This window comes from Leucopleurus acutus, assembly GCF_964270905.1.
Source record: "Leucopleurus acutus genome assembly, chromosome: 3".
NCBI classification, from domain to species: Eukaryota; Metazoa; Chordata; class Mammalia; order Artiodactyla; family Delphinidae; genus Leucopleurus; species Leucopleurus acutus.
Window position 1 is genome coordinate 112,937,111 of NC_139145.1, and position 17,298 is coordinate 112,954,408.

General features: G+C 42.8%; 1 protein-coding gene across 1 annotated transcript in view; it reads right to left on the reverse strand.

The window, feature by feature from the left end:
* THBS4 (thrombospondin 4) overlaps positions 1 to 15,301 on the reverse strand; it is a gene marked incomplete at its 5' end in the record, with an annotated part of 49,878 nt that extends 34,577 nt beyond the window's left edge. The window contains 2 exons of the mRNA XM_082835132.1: positions 9,624 to 9,827; positions 15,214 to 15,301. Coding sequence (XP_082691258.1) covers positions 9,624 to 9,827; positions 15,214 to 15,301 — 292 coding nt within the window. The remainder of the gene's footprint in view (positions 1 to 9,623; positions 9,828 to 15,213) is intronic.
* Between the last annotated feature and the right edge of the window lie 1,997 nt (positions 15,302 to 17,298).

A 17,298-nucleotide genomic window follows, 5' to 3' on the forward strand; every position in this document is an offset into this window, starting at 1 on the left:
GTTTTTACAGGCCAGTGAAAACAACACTTGGACTACCAGACTTCAACCAGGCCATAGACACATATACTCAGGCTCTCCTCATTTTCATTATGGCCACAACCTCTGTTCCTCATAGTAACAGTTTAAGAGAATACACAGAGCAGCTTAAAACAAATACCCTTGGTCTTTCTCTCCTGGGATTTCTGTGTAACTCAAAGGAAACATATTTTCATGGGCCCTTGCCTGCTTTTAGCAGGCCTTCCAGGCCATGTGGGCCATGATTTATTTTCATAACTGAATTGCTAAGTTTAATTTTATAAATAGTACCTAGTGGAGTATGTTGTGTATGACACTTGCACATTAATGTTGTGAATATAAACTTTCAATGAATAATTAAATGATTGCATTGAAAGCTTTTCACATATAAATTTAAAAGTTTAGAGAGTAGCAATTTAACAACTATTGCAGGCAGCCAAACCTGCCATTGTGTTCATGCTGTCATTTAAGGGCACGCTAGACTCTGCCTTGCTTTGTGTTGCAGTGCAGCACTGAAATGAGATTCCTCATGCTCATAGATCTTGTGACAAGAGCAAGAGGAAAAAAAGGAAAAGAAGACTTATGGAAACTTCCATCTTCACAAGGTCTGTTAGCAGAAAATTATCAAGTGCTTTGACATTTACCATTCTTCATACTTGATCCAATAATTTTCATTTTGCTTATGGCTTCCACTTTTTCATTTTTCTTTTTTATTGCAAACTCCTTACTTCAGTGCTTCTATACTTATTTTATCTTCAGAGCAGTAAGACTACCCCAGAGGGTCAACAGGCACCTGCTCAGAAAACTCAGCATTCTCCCATCAGTCACAATGAGTCTAGAAACAGCCTCAACAACCCAGGAGCCTGCAGCCTGGGAGATTCCCTGACCTTCTCCAGAAGCAGCACCACTGGAGGGGAGAGAGCAGACATGGTTCCCTTCCTCTCTCTGGTCCCCCTTTCCCAGTGCTCACCTTGCCCAATCTCAGCCCAACATACACACAGAGCAGAGGGGAGCAAAACAGAGGGGAAAATACAAGTGAGCCAGTAAGACATCACTTCTGCCTCCAGAAGGAGTGAAAAATCAGGCCTGGAAGCCGGAAGGAGCAGTCTTCTCCTGGCTCCCGCCCACTTCTGCCCCTTAGCACCCCAGGGAGCAACGCACCCAGGAAAACGGTCCCTGGGTACAGCTCTGCTTCTTCAGCTGAGGCACATTCCATTCTCTTGCTTGCGTCTCACTGAAACAAGTTTGCTTGGTGATTTCAGCCTTGTTCTCTCTCAGGGGGAGTACCAAGAACTCCTCTGATTAGAACTGAATGCTGCAGGTCTTCAAAAGGTGTTTCTGCCTCTACCTTGTTCTATCTCTGGGTTTCTCTGCCAGATTCCTTACTTACCTTCCTGCTGAGGGTCTCTTTCTATGCAGTTTTTCTGGACTGAAAGCTTGAGATTCTTACAGGACTGTTTTGACCAAATGATCGCCTTTTCAAGGCAACACACAACCGAGCCAATGGAATCATTCACTAGCTCCCTAGTGGTCCCTCATTAACGTGTAACTTATCCCAGGACTGGCCCAACCTTCCTGCCACCTTCCATTCTGCTGATCACCATCCAAGCTGAACGACCAGTTCTAACAACCCATTTTCACCCCTCTCTAGCGTTCTCCAGCCTCCCTCATCCTCTTTTTTCTGTGTGAATGTTCTCTTCTCCATTCCTCTCCTTCCTGCTCCATCATTGCCACAAATCTGAAGCCAAGCTCCAGCTCAAATGCACCAGACTCCCTCTGGTCTTCCATCTTCCCCATGGTTGGAAGTTACTGCCTCATTCATCTTCCCTAACACTTTCTCGGTGCTTTGCTAGGTATACTTTTTCAGGACTCAGGTTCCAGTCATGGCTCGGACACTTAATCCCTATGTGACCCTGGGCCTGAAGTGTCCACTTCTTAAACTATTAAAAGGAGTCAATAAAAGCTGTCCTTCCTATTTCATTTTGTTTTCAGTGGTGGTCAAATAAGAAAATGCAAAAATATAAGCTGCTGTACAAACGTAGGTACTAGTATATTTATTTCTTATCTTCTCTACTAAAGCATAAACTCTTGGGACAAGCAGTCTATTTCTTACTAATTTTCCCATACACCACAGCATCTGAGAACACCAAATACAACTATCTGTTGAATGAAAAAATAGATAAAATAGACTGTATCTACTTTGAGACATGTATCTACTCTGATTTTTTTTTTTTTTTTTTTTTTTTTTTGCGGTACGCGGGCCTCTCACCGCTGCGGCCTCTCCCGTTGCGGAGCACAGGCTCCGGACGCGCAGGCTCGCGGGCCATGGCTCACGGGCCCAGCCGCTCTGCGGCATAACCCATGTCCCCCGCATCGGCAGGCGGACTCCCAACCACTGCACCACCAGGGAAGTCCCCTACTCTGATTTCTTTAATCCACAATCTTTTGAAAAATGTGGGGAGCAGTTTCTATTAGTTTACTTACATAAATCCTTTCCTTCTAAACTAAGCATCTTTGCGTACTTGAGAGTTTGGAGCCCCGTTTTATGGCTGCATTTCCATGTCTGGGTACCAGCCTGACAGAGGAGCCACGCAGCCCGGCCTGATTAAAACCATCTCAGTGACTGGCGGGGGATGAAGACGAAGAAGCAAACTCAAGCAATGAAGATTTGAAATATTGCTATCTTGGGAAAACTTTCAAAAGGTGCTTTTTGAAAAGTGGACGGACTTGGTGGTCAAAAATATTATGATGTGTTGAATGTCAAAGCTATGAAGCAGGCTACCAGCTTTAAAGAACTGGAAATGATAATATTTTGTCTGCTTGGGCAAAGAAATTCAGAGTGACCTGGCCTGCAGGCAGCAAACTCAGCAAGGTAGTCCAGGGCTTTCTGCTTTGCTTGGCGAATGGCTTTGCTTGGCGAATGGCTTTGCTTGGCAAATGGCTTTGTTCTTTGGCACTTTTAAATATACGATGAAAGCAATTGCTGTCAACCTTTCCTCTTCTTCTCTAAGTAACTGTACATTAAAAAAAGACTTCTTGCCATTAATGTTTCTTGTGACGGATATCCTTGTTTGCCTGGACTCATTTATCTTTATGCCCTATACGCTAAGGTCTTTGTAACTTTAGTGCTTTGGAAATACATAAAAGGTAAATCATCAAACTGCTTTTCCTAAAAGTACTCTGGGTGACTCCCAGGTGTGATAAATGCAGTATGTGTGTTTTGAAATTTTTTTGTAGCAGTTTAAACCAATGTAAAGCTTACAGAATACACACACGCACACGCGCGCACGCGCGCACACACACACACACGGAGCAAAGAAACCATCCAGTGAAAGGAAGCACAGCAGTTATACTGAACATCTGCAAAAGGCTTTATATTTTGCTAAGTTATGAGGCATCACTGTAAACAACTATCAGGTAGGTAACAGAGCTGTAAATGTGCACAGGATCCCAAGGTCACCTTATAGGAGAGAGGCGCACAGCAACTTCTTAAATGCCCATGGAATGCTCTCTAGCCTTAGTAGAGCCACAGAATATTAGCATTTTAAGTCATCCAGCTTAATATCTCATTTCACAAATCCCTTCAGTAAAAGTGCAGCCTCTACCAGCACATTTCCAGTAACAAAGAACTTTACTTTGCAGAAAAACCCATTTCACTTTTGGATTGCTCCCCAAGCTTTTCCTAATTCAGAGCCAATATCTGTTTCCTCTGACTTCCACCGGTGTGTCCTAATTTTACTCTTCAGAACTATAGACAGATATAATCTTATCCTCAATCGAAATGACATTCTTCAAATACTTTAAGGCAACTTTCACTTCTCTCATGTCTTCTGTCTGGCTCCTTGATTTCTCCAGTTCCTTTAACTTTTTGACTTGTGATGTGGTAAAAAAAAAACGGGATCCAGAAGGATGCTGGCTTGGTGACTCTCCTTAAGGTAGTCTCTGACTTGACAGCGTCCCTGTGAAATGTGCTCACAACTAGACACAGTATTCTAGATGTGGCTGGACAATTAAGTGTGCAGTGGGACTATCAGTGCCCTTAATCTGGCCACATGTGTGTATTAATGAAGCCTAAAATCTGAAAAGCTTTAAAAAGAAGTTGCATCACTGTATCTGTTCATTCATTCATTCAGCAAACATTTCTGAGCAACTACTAAGTGCCAGGCACTGTGCTCAACATTGCTTGGTTCTTAACGTTGTTGACTAGAATGCTTAGGATGGGTCTTCCACATCCTGGGTGTCTACAATTTACTTTTCATTCCTAGAGGACGGATTTACATTTATTATTGTTAAATTGAATCTGATGGTGGCCTACTGTGTGTCAGCCAGGTAGGACCTTGCAAATCTTGATAATGGCATCTGACATGTTCAACTGTTTTTTCCAGCTCTGTGCCAACTGCAAACATGTTAAAATACTATGTTTCCACCTAAGTCACTGATATGTTGAAAAGTTCAATGCCCAAGACAGAGCCTTGTCAAAAACCACTAGATACTCTGCTATAAGGCAATTTACCAACTCCTAACAGTACTATTTATCTAGCTTATTCTTTTTTTATATTATTCAGAAAGGTATAATGAGTGACTTCATAAAATTCATTAAAAAATTTGGCAGGATTTATTTTTAGTAAACCTATTTGCCTTCAAATAATCCCAGCTTTCTTTTCCAGGAAATCCCCAAATGCATGAACAAAACAGTACAACCCTCTGAAGGTTTGTCCTAAAGTTCACGAAAATTCTTTCCACTTTCTGTATATCATCATTTTAAAACTGAGTTCATTCAAGGGTACCTCATAAGAGTACTGTGAAAGTTAAAAGGGAAAATGAGCGTTGAGCCTTTAGCATGGCCCTGGTTCATTGTAATGGCTCCATAAATAAATATTATTATAAGCGTTTGAGGCACCTCATTTTTTCCCCTTCATTATTTGGTTTAGAATTCTAACTTTTTTTTTTTTTTTGGCTTCTCCACGCAGCTTGCGAGATCTTAGTTACCCCATCACGGACTGAACCCGGGCCCTTGGCAGTGAAAGCTCAGAGTCCTAACCACTGGCCAGCCAGGAAATTCCAGAATTCTAACTTTTAAACTCTTCCATCTCTTTCAAGCTGTATCTCTCATTAGCCTGTAGGTTTCAGAACAACTCTGAACCATTTGACTTCTCCTGTCATAGGCTGAGGAGCCTGACTCTCTCCAGTCATTACTGCTAATTCTTGGAGTTCCCTTCATTTCCACAGCATCAAGTTGTTTTTTTGTGGCTCTCAAATTAGGGCTAAAGAAGAGGTCCTCTCATGCTTTTTCTGAAAGGTGAAGCTTTCATTAAGGTAAGCCAAGAGTTCACCAACTCATCATTTTTGGAAGACAGTTGCCTAGATAATAGAAAGGTGTCTCTGTCTCTCACGATCTATCTAATCTATCTAATACAGTAACCTGAAGTTTTTATTGAGCTTCAGAGTCTAAGTTATTATACTTTATGCAAGTCAGTTCTTGCAATCAACCTGGGAGGTAGCTGTTATCATCCCCACTTTAGAGATAGTAAATCGATGCTCGGGGGATTCAGAGATGTATTCATGGTGACACAGTTCCTGAGACTTTTAACTGTGACTCAAACTCAGGATACTAACTGGAAAGTTGTCTCTATGTCAGATTCAAGAAAATCACCAACCATATCTTCTACCCAGCTAGGTGGTTTCTATAGAATGCTTATTTCTATACCACTGTATTACTAATAAAATTACTAATAAAATTTCTATCAGAAATACTACCTGTATCACTTTTACATCCTCAACCAAATGGTCTTCAACATTCATTCATTCAAAAAGTGATTCCGAGCCAGGCCTACTGTGTGACATTGTATACATCTAGAATTTCCACAACAATGTCTTTTTTTTTTTTTAAACAAAGATACTCTTCTCAGCCTCCATTTATTCTATCCAGTCTCTTCATGAGCCACTTCTATGTACAGGGCACTGTGCTATGTGCTGCAGTATACACAAAGGTGAGTTAAGGGATGCTCAGTCCCTGCCTTAGGGGAGCTTATAGCCTACTGGAGAAAAGACCTCTAAGTAATTCAAATACAAGGCAAGCGAACAGTAGCACCTTCTGTGGAGGTACAAAGTCATATAAAGAAAGGTGTCAGGAGGAGCTGGAGATGTGTCTTACGTGTGTAGGATTTCAGTCACTTGAGATGGTGCAGGGCATGCACCGGGGGAAGCAGAGGGCAAGAGCCAAAGGACAGAGAAGGAGCGACAGTGTGGGTGCGTCCAGGGAACAGTAGTTAGTCCATCCAGCTGAAGCACAGGCTGCACGGACAGCTGGAAGGACAGATAAACTGGAAAGGCTGGTTGGGAGTCAGGCAATAGAAAGCCCTAAAAGCCCAGCCTGGGCAATTGCACCTTATTCAGTTTGGGATCGGAAGCCACTACAGGTCTCTGCAGTCAGGCATAACCAGATCCAAGTTATGCTTTGCGAACAGTAACGAGGCGACCATGGTAGGATGACTCGGAGAGTGAGAGGGCAGAAACAGAAAGCTCAGTGGCAAACTCATTCTTTGCAGTCTTCATGGAATACACTTTAGTTTCTCGTAGGAGCTCGTCAAAGGCCCAGACAACCAAATCCTCTCTTCGATTCCATCTGTGCAGTCACCCTCTCCCAAACCATAACCTTTAATAGAGGGAAAGATGGGTCCTATTTCCTACTCTGGTGCTTTAAGTCATGAGAGATACATCTTGATTTCTTGTTTCGCTGTTTTCCATGCAAAGCAACGGAAGACAAGATCAGCTGAGGCTTGTCAGTTGAATAACGGACTGGGGTTCACCTTTCAGGAAGATGCTTTCCCCCCACCCTCCACAAATCATGGCAGGTGTGCATGGCCCCCTGAACGGTCAGGTCACTGAAGATGGTCTCTTGCTCTCTGTAACTCCGCTGCTCGACCAGTCCCTGCTTCACCTACTCCCTACTCACATGAAAGTGCTTGCCCCCTGCTCCGGCAAGTGCTTATTCTAATCCTTAGGCCAGAACGCCTCCACCTGCTAGTTTATTAAAGGGAAACTTCTGCCCTCATGATGGCGGTTAACCTGAGGGGCTGTGAGGGATGTGCCCCAGCTGCCGGTTTCCCTGGTAACTGACGAGCCAACCTGACGTCAATTCCCCCATACATGGTAGCCTCCTTCTCCTCCGAGTAGCAAAGATCGCTGCCACGTCCTGCCTGCTGTCTGCTCTATACAGTGGGATGTCCCTCCAGGATCTTTTGCTGCAGACATGTAAGATCCCCTGTCCAATAAACTGTTGATGTCTCTGTCACTGTTCTGGGCTCTTCTTTTGGTCTCGAGGCCTGCAGGGTGCAGCCCAGCACCACCACTGAACACCTTAATGGGGAGTCACAAACACATGCTGCATCTTTTTCTGGACCTGATGGACCCAGTGACTTCTTTCTTGTTCCAGTCACAATGGGCTGCTGCTCCTTCCTAGAACTTTCAGATTCACAAGGGATGGCAAATCTCTGTCCTTTTTCCCATTGCTCCAGGGAATCTTCTCTGTGTCAAATTCTTCAGCTCTAATACTGTTATAAATTCTTCTTTGTTTTCTGAGAATTGTCATCTCTGGATTCTTTTAGGACTCCTTTTAAAAAATATTTTTTCTAAGAGCTTTTTATCTCTTCTAGTAGGTTGGCAGGTGGAAAGGTGTTCAATCCTTTCCTCTTTTTTCTCCTTTAACATGGAGATCAGCTGGTATTAACAGCTGACTCACGACTGGTGATTCTTCAAAGGAAACGCACTTAACAACCCCCTTCCCTATCCATCTACCTGCCCATGTATCTAGCATTACCCTGGCTTCTATAGAGTGAAGAGAAAGAATCAGCTCGGGGGAAGTTGCTTGTTTTTCCGCAATGGCCAATTTAGAAATAGAGGGTGAGATTCAGAGAGAGTGAAAAGCTGGAAGCAGAGTTTTTGGCTCTATAGAGGGCCTTTTAGCCACTAAGCTGAGCGAGCTAAAACAAAAACCTTCCAGTGCATCTAAAATAATTTAGTGAGAAGCTACTGCCCTTTAGATGAAGAAGGGTGGCTTTTATAGATGATAAACTGAGTAGCTGGGTTCTTAGACAATGAGATGTTCCTTCAAGAGATGTGAGGCAAAATGGGGTTGTCAGAATCAAGGCAGAGAGATGGGTGAAATTACCTCCCATCAGGGCTGAAGGCGGGGCAAAGGGAGCAGGAATGGTTGAAACATCTGCTAAATCATGAATCATGTCCCCAACTCCCTTCATTGTCTGAAACTGCACCTCAGCCCCTGAGAGGCCAGAGGAACAGACAGAGAAAGCAGACTTGTGAGTGAGATGGAAGGAGGGAGGGAGGATATTGGAACTTGACATAAAAGGAGGGGTTAAAAGCCCATTCCTTCTTGCTTTTAACTCTATAGTCCTATGAATGCTGAGAATTAGGAATTTCTTCCAGCTCCCAAAACCTGCAGCTTTAAGTGTTCAATCACAATTAGAATCTCAGAGAGTTTGAAGCACTAGAAGTATCTACTTTGTAGAGCAAACTGAAATAAAAAATCTCGCCGGAAGGACCAGTCCTCCTTTTTTAAAAGCATGAGGCAGCATGGACACGTATCTGTCACATTCCTCAATAAGCAGGAACAGGTGTTGTCCGCAGGGCACGGGTGGATGAGAAGGAGATGAAAAAATAGTGACCTTTTCCTTGGAAGTCATTTCTTAGTACATGTAGGAACTCAATTTGACAGTGAAACATTTGACAGCAGAGGGAACAAACAAGTGACAGACCTGTGTAAACTGGCACAAAGCAGGTAGAAAAGAGAGCTGTTCATTTCGTTCTACCACTGAGATATATTCTCTCCATCAAGTCCGGGAGGTGCTTGCAGAGCTAGGAGTTAGGTCTGCTAAGCCACATGCTTCTAAGGGAGCACAAGAATGGTGCGAGTGGCTATTACAGGCTGAATGTGTGTGTTCCCCTCAAATTCATATGTTGAAGCCCGAACCCTCAATATGGTGGTATTAGAAAGTGGGTCTTTGGGAGGTAATTAGGTTTAGATTAGGTCATGAGGGTGGGACCCCCATGATGGCATTAGTGTCCTTACAAGAAAAGGAAGACAGAGCTCACTCTCTCTCTCTGCACCAGCACACACTGAGGAAAGGCCATATGAGGACACAGTGAGAAGGTGGCTGTCTATAAGCCAGGACCCAGGCTCTCATCAAGAACCAAATCTGCTGGCACCTTGACCTTGGACTTACCAGCCTCCAGTACTGTGGGAAATAAACATCTGTTGCTTAAGCCACCCAGTCTATGCTATTTGTTATAGCAGCTCAAGCTGACTAACAGAGTGGCCAAACAGTCCTGGGTCCTGTCCCTTCCAGGACTGGATGCAGAATAACATGAGGATCGGACAATGTCAAAGGGCATTTTTGCCGCAAGCTATTCTTCCTTCTTTCTCCCGATATCAACTCACCCTCCCGATACAGGTAAGTGCACAATCAGAGGAATTTGGTATTGAAAACTGAAATCAATGGTGGATGGAACCATCTGAAGGAAAGTAGACCCCAAATCCTGGAATACGCAGAGAGGATTTTTAAGAAAATAATTTCTATAAATCTCCTTACCTTTGTTCAAGCGTCCCATCACAGTAAACTCAAAATACTTGCTGTTGTCCGCTGAAGAGTAAAGTCCGAAGATGGTGGCTGAACTTTTCGTCTGCAGCTTGAAGGTGGAGATCACATAGAGCTCGTTCAGGGTGGTGTCTGTCAGGACTGGCTGCAGGGCACCTGGGTTCAGCCTCTGGCTGGCGGATGGGAGGAGGTCAAAGACTGCGGAGAATGGGGAGAAAGGAACAATCAGTGAAAGGTTTAACTTTGGGGCAAACACGTTTTTAGAGGGGAGACAATTTGACAGTAAGCTATGAAGTAAACTGATACTGTAATCATTTTTCCACATTGTCAAACTCGCCAGTTCTTCCTCATCACTCTTACAGTGGCTGGACATTTGAACCAGAAGAAATAGAGCACAATATTCATCACAAGGTTATAGCCCCCAAGAGAAGACAAACTTTGCAAACCCAAAATTGCATTTTGGCTGAAGAAGTGGCTCTGAAAATGCCCACTAGGGAGAGGCTAGTATAAAGGCTAAAAGCCTTTTATACTAAAGGCTTAACGTATAAGGTGTGGGGGACGCAGGTAACAGTGTCCAAGTCATTCTTTTTCTTATGGCCCCTAGTAGTGAATTTCTGCCTTGGGGTCCCTCATGTGCCTCTTGGACCGGAGCCAGTTGTCTTTTCCTGGTCAGTGATAAGTGACACAGGAAATATGCAGCAGAAAGCAGGGGTGTGATAGGAGATACACTGTCAACAAAACAGTTTGCTACCTTTGTGAGACCAAAGTGTTCGCTTTGTGCATTTACAGTGCCCCAGTGTTTCTCTGCTAAGAAATCCCAATGTGGAAACAAAACAAAACCATACAACGTGGTGTCTATTTCTTGATTGTAACCTCACTGATAGAGTTGGTCTACAAAAACTAGAACCTGCATGTATATTTGTGTAAGTTGCTTTTGATCGAGTCAGCAGCACCTTCTCTCAAACTTTATGAAAGTTATGAGAGAGTCTGTCCAGTTAATTTAAAAGGCAAAGGCCAAATGTGGGTAATACTCACTAGAAGTTACTTAGTATTGTTCTTGGTTTATGCAAATATCGTTTGGACAATTCCATAGCCTGCAGGAACTTCAGGCTCCAGAGCTGTCTCCTGGATACAATAATCTGGTTACTAAAAAGGGTCATAGTATCCGTAATTTATAAAGAGCTCCTACAAATCAATAATAAGCATCCTAATAGAAAAATGGGTAAATAACATGAAAAGGCAACTTACAGAAAGAGTTACAATGGCACATAAGTACATATATAAGTGTTCATATGCTTAACTAATGATGAAGGAATTGCTAACTTAAACAACGAGGTATTATTTTCACCATCAAATTGGAAAAACAATAAATACAATAATACCCAACTGTTGGTGAGGATTCAGGAAGATGGGTACTCCTATACTGGTGGGTAAGATTTAAACTGGTATAAACACTTTGAAGCCAGTTTAAATAGCAATATCAAAGGCCCTAAGACACATATGCTCTTTGATTTAGCGTTGCTACAAAAGGAATTTATCTTAAGAAAATAATGGATGACACGGTCATTTATTTAGGAGATTCACCACCAGTGTTCATTCTAGAATTTCTATTTAGGAAGGAGTTATGTGAAAATCTAATTGGAAGAGGTGGGAAACCTGAATCTTTGCTGGCAGAGCACTTTGTCTCTTCTTAACAGAGACAGAAAGGCTTGACAGGGATTACAGGGATTTCAGCCCTCCGAAGCCATCCTGTGGCACTGCAAATGTTCAACAAATTATTTATAGTATAAAAACACTGGAAACTAAGTGTCCTACATTAGAGCCCTGGATAAATAAATTTTGGTCCACCCAAAAAGAGAAATACTATATATTAAATTACTATATATTAAAAAGGGTAATGCAGCTGAATACTTAGATATGGGAAAAAGCTCATGATACATTAAGTGGAGACAGATGATAAAATTACATGTATAACATGATCCCATTTGAAATATGTATTTGCCCAGAAAAAGATTTGAAAAACAATACGACAAAATGCTAACAAGAATAGTAGCTATCTCTGGGTTGAATAATTATACATTTTTAATTTCATTTGATTTTACTTATCCAATTTTCTTTTCTTTTCTTTTTTTACAATGAACAGGTGTTGCTTTCGTAAGAAAAATTAAAGTTATAAAACAAACAGGCAAAAGCCTAGCTATTAATGAATGTCTACTCCTTTTAAAAGACGATATGTCTTCAGATTGGATCTGTATTGTTTCTTTCATGTGTATCAAGAACCTTATACAATAATGATTTTAATACTAGCAGTGCTGGAAAGCAGAATATCCATTATGTTCTTTCTAGCATCCCACATTCCCCAAACATGAGGACTGCTGCCAACTGTACTTCAAAAAGGGCATAGAATTTTTAAATTTCTAGAGAACTGGAAACTTTACATTTCCACCAGTGGGAGCAAAGGGAAATAAGGCAATATATTTAAAAGTTCCATTCAGGACAAGACATCTTCAGGAAAGAGATGTGTGTTTAAAAGTATGGGAACTGCATGCAAAACTAAACTCTTGGTATTCCTGATTTTTGCTTTGACCATGATTACGTCATAATTCAGCTGAAACTAAATTTACCGCATTTCAATCTGTACGGTTCCTCTAATCCACTGGCTTCACTCTCAAGAGGCCAAGTTGGGATTAGTTAGTAATGAGTTTGGAGAGTGTTTTGAAAAGGAAACGAGACACCACAAATTTCTACTAATGTTATGACGCTTTAGTAATAGCGCCAGGATCTAAGCACAACCTTCTAGTGTTACAGGTGAAATTACTGCTACCAATGAGCCCAACCATCACTGTATGAAAATTGAATACTTACCAATAAGACTAGCAAGGCAGCTCAGAGGAAAAAGGAGATAAACTATTCAGCTGAGCTGATAATTGCAAACTAATCAACTCAATAAAGAATCTATCAGAAACTTGACTTAATCAGATCATCTACAGCAATTAAATTAACCAGATAATTTAGGTATAGCCTGATTTCAAGTCTCCATAAAACAGGCAGCTCTATCCAAGGAGAAGCAAAATTCATACCTGCAGCACACCATGAAGTTGTGTGTTCAAACGTCAAGAATTCATATAACACAAAATATTACACCCATGAATTCAAACCTGTTAAATAATGTTTGCAATAAGAAAACTTTTGAAGTGTGTCAAAAAGCTTCCTTTCTGACACCAAAAGCAAAGGCAACAAAAGCAAAAGTAAACAAGTGGAACTACAACAAACTAAAAAGCTTCTGCACAGCAAAGGAAACCAACGAAATGAAAAGGCAACCTATGGAATGGGAGACGACATCTGCAAGTCACATCTCTGAAAAGGGGTTAATATCCAAAAAACTCATACAACTCAATAGCAAAAACAAACAGAACAACAAAAAATCACATTTAAAAGTGGGCAGAAAATCTGAATAAACATTTTTCCAAAGGATATAGATAGATGGCCAACATATAAATGAAAAGATGCCCAACATCACTAATCATGAGGGAAACGCAAATCAAAACCACAATGAGATATCACCTGACACCAGTTAGAATGGCTATTAGCAAAAAGACAGGAAACAGCAGGTGTTGGTGAGGAGGTGGGAAAAAGGGAACCCTTGTACACCATTGGTGGAAATGTAAGTTGGGGCAGCTACTATGGAAAACAGTATGAAGGTTCCTCAAAAAATTAAAAATAGAACTACCTTATATGATCCAGCAATCCCACTCCTGGGTATTTAGCCAAAGAAAACAAAACCATTAACTCCGAAAGATATATGGAGTTATTCATCACAGCACTATTTACAATAGCCAAGATATGAAAACAACCTGTGGCCATCAACGGATAAATGAATAAAGAAAATGTGATACACACACACAACAGAATATTATTCAGTCATAAAAAGGAAGGAAATCTTGCCCTTTATGACAATATGGATGGATTTTGAGGGCATTATGCAAGTGTAATTAAGACAAAGACAAATACTGTATGGTCTCACTTATATGTGGAATCTTAAAAACAAAAACAAACAAACAAGAAAGGACAAGCTCATAGACACAGAGAACAGACTGATGGTTGCCAGAAGTGGGGTAGTAGTGGTGGGGTTGAAATGGGTGGAGGACGTCAAAAGGTACAAGCTTCCAGTTATAAAATAAATAAGCCATGGGGATGTAATGTACAGCATGGTGACTATAGTTAATAGTACTGTATTGCACATTTGAAAGTTGCTAAGAGAATAGATGTTAAAAGTTCTCATCACAAAAAAATCTGTAGTCATGTGTGGCAATGGATGTTAACTGGACTTACTGTGGTGATCATTTTGCAATGTATACAATTATCAAATCATTATGTTGTACACCTGAAACTAATATAACATTATATGCCAATTATACATTAATTTTTTAAAAAGGCTTCCTTTCTTACCTTCTTAGAAGCAAGGTCACAATGAATAAATACTATAAAGTACAGCATTTTAAACATTTCAACCCAAACTAAAAGCAGTTTCACTACCCCCTGAAAACACAATTCTGGTTGCCTGGTCTGGAATCAAAATGAGTTATCTGGTGAAATGCAAAGTTTAAATGGGTAGTTACTGCAGTGGGAGGGGAAGGGAATGGAGAGCACTAGCACAGGCTTTCTTCATTCTGCCTTCCTTGAATTAGCAATTTTTACTTCAAGTTGCGTGTCTCTTCCAGCTTTATTTCCTTAGTCAGTAAAAATTAACCCCAGGCATCAATTCAAACAGATGAAGATCATCACTGGATAGCCAGTTAAAGCCCTAAGATGTTTTCTTGCTTAAATAGTATCTTCCTTTTGGTCTCTCCAAAATTCTGTTTAAGCTTAAGTGCTTTCTGCCCAATAGTTCTTTTCACCCCATCTCACAAAGGGGTTTGAAGACTGATCATCCAGGTGGCTTTTCAAATTATTAATCAACTTATTAACCTCTTTGTAGAGAAAGACCCATTTCTCAGCCTTCCAGTTCAATTTACCTCAAGAATCAAGAGACCAAGCCAACTCCCAAAGGAGGTTTTGGGGTCCCAACAAAGTTGGAGCAGAAAAAGGCGAGTTGCAGGGCAACACAGCCATACTGCACCTTTCTTGGGGATATCAGCCTCAGACCACCTGGTGGGAACATCGCTCCTGCCGCGTCGAAGGATTTAGGATGCTGGGCTGAGTGGAGGGCCGGCCAGAGAGAGCCGCGGGGGACGGAATGCGGATTTCGCCCTACTTCAAACAGAACGTGTTCGAGGTCTAGGGCCGCGCCATAAGCTTGGAAACCCCACGTCTTTGCCTAGCCTGAAAATAAGTTTTGCATCCCCCAAACTATTGTATAGGGAATTGGTCTCATCGCTGGATAATCGAATCTCCGAAAATTCTAATCTTTATCGTTTCCAATCACAATAAAAAACAGAGAGGTGCCGAGCGAGGCCCCAGGAGCCAGGGGCCGAGCCGCGCGCGGAGCTGGTCCCTCCGTTCGCCCAAGTGGACCGCGGAACGGCGGGCTCCGTGACCGAGGGACCCTCGCCCGTGGCTCCCGCCCCGGCTCGCTCCCACTTACCCTGGGGGGTGGCCTGGGCGCCGGCCCCCAGCCACGGCTGCAGGGCCAGGTGCAGCAGGAGCAAGGCGGCTCCGCGCGGGGCCAGCATGTTGGCTTTTCCTGCTCCCCGCGGGCGCTCGGGACTCACGGCTCCGCGGGCCCTGCCTGGGAGTGCGGACGGCGCGCGGCCCCTCGGTCGGGCTTCCAACGCGCAGCGCAGGTGAGGCGAGCGCGGCGTCCGGGCTGCCGTCGGGGGCGGTGCTCGCGTCCTGGCGCCGCGGAGCTGAGTGCGCTGGCTGCTGGGCAGGGCGCTTTATGGTCTGGCTGGCCGGGGTGGGGGAGGGCCGAGGCCGGGGCGGCCTACTTGGCTGGGATCCCCTTTGGCCGGGAAGTATGGGGGCGGCCGGAGCGGGGAGCGTGGGCGGCAGAGAGAGAGGCGTGAGCTTCGGGACTGGGGACGGGAAGGAGCCCTGGGCCGACCCGGTCCTGGGTGGGTGGGCGTAGTCGCCGGGCACGCACGGACGAGGGGGTTAGAAGGAGGCGAAGTGCAAGGATGAGCAGTCGCGGGGCTGGTGAGAAAGTGAGGACACGCAGGACAGAGAAGAAGGAGAAGAGCGGGGCAAAGGAGGAAGAAAGTGACACTGACCCGCTAGCTTTGGGCACCATCCATCCCCCACCTCTTCTTTTCTAAACAGAAGAACATCGTTTGGTCAGGCTCATAACGCCCATCTTGGGTTCCCTTCCCAACGAGCCCTGAAGGCTCTCCGGGAACTTCTGCCTCCTAAGGTGGTCCGGAGAACAACTGGTTTCTTTTATTTCTTCAAGTTTTCTTGAATACTTTAAATGATGAATATTTTCCCCATCAAGTTTTGAGACGTGAACGGTGAATGTTTCAAAGTTTTTGAGTTTTCAATGGAAATAAAACACATCTCAAGGAATCCATCCAGACAGAACCATTTATAGGATGGCAGTGTTTTATGGAGAATTTTTCAGTCCGGTTTCCAAACACTCTGCCCACTTCTGTTCCGCCTTCCCAAAAGATTCCAAGTGACAGTTTAAAGCTATGGGAGTAGGACCTAAAAGAGAGGGAAGGAACATAAGGAATTAGTCTTCCTCCTAGGCAAAGCTCCCTAAAAATAATGTGGATTAATTAGAGGAAAAAATATTTCAGAACAATGGCAAACTTTTTCCTCTTAAACAATCTTGACTAATGGAGAAAATCCAGCAAAGTGTTTATATCCCTATCTTTAAATCTCAAAGAATTCCATTTCAAAGTTTAAGAAGCTATCTGCCATAAACTGGAAGATTAACTCATCTTCTTATTCCCAAACGGTGCTAGAATAACCCCTCACCAATTATGATTCCATTTACAGCTAATGACCTGAAAATTTGTGAGCTATATTCAGAGCTCCTTTCTATTTGGGGTCTAACATAGTTCTAATCCAGGCTTCATTTAAGGCCACATTACACTAAATCTCTGTATGGAGTGGGTCACCATATGTCTACATATAAGAGAGCACTGAAGAGACAAAGGGCACATGTTTCCAGCAATGTGACTGTACACTAGTGAGATGGATTAGACTCGAGAATCTTCAAGTCACCAAACGGTGTCCTCAGGAGTGGCCTGGGTTGGAGGGAGCTCCAGGCCCCCAACTTCTACTTTAAGCACAATGGCTCTGCTTGTATATGTTTTATGCAACGGACTTCGGAGTAAGTAGGACTAAGTTATTTGGAAGGCAGATACCTTTTTTTTAAAGTCATCTTTGTTTAGTCATCTTTGCCAGGCATCCCCAAACCCTAGCAAATTCCCAACAAAACAGCTTGCCCAGGTAGGCACACAATAAATTTTGGTTGAAACTGGATGACTACTAAGTGTACCTGAGCAACAAAAGAATCAAATGACTTTCTGCTAGCCTAATAGAACTTACAATTTAGTTTTGTTTTCAAAGAGACTGCATATTTATGAGGCTATTCTTTGGGGAACCTCAGTCAGCTTTTTCTTCATGTTCTCAGAATCAAGAGGAAATTTGCATTAAATTGGCTGTGAAATATATGGTAAAGGAGGTGAAAGAGTTAATCTGTGTCTTTTCTGTGCCACCTCATTAA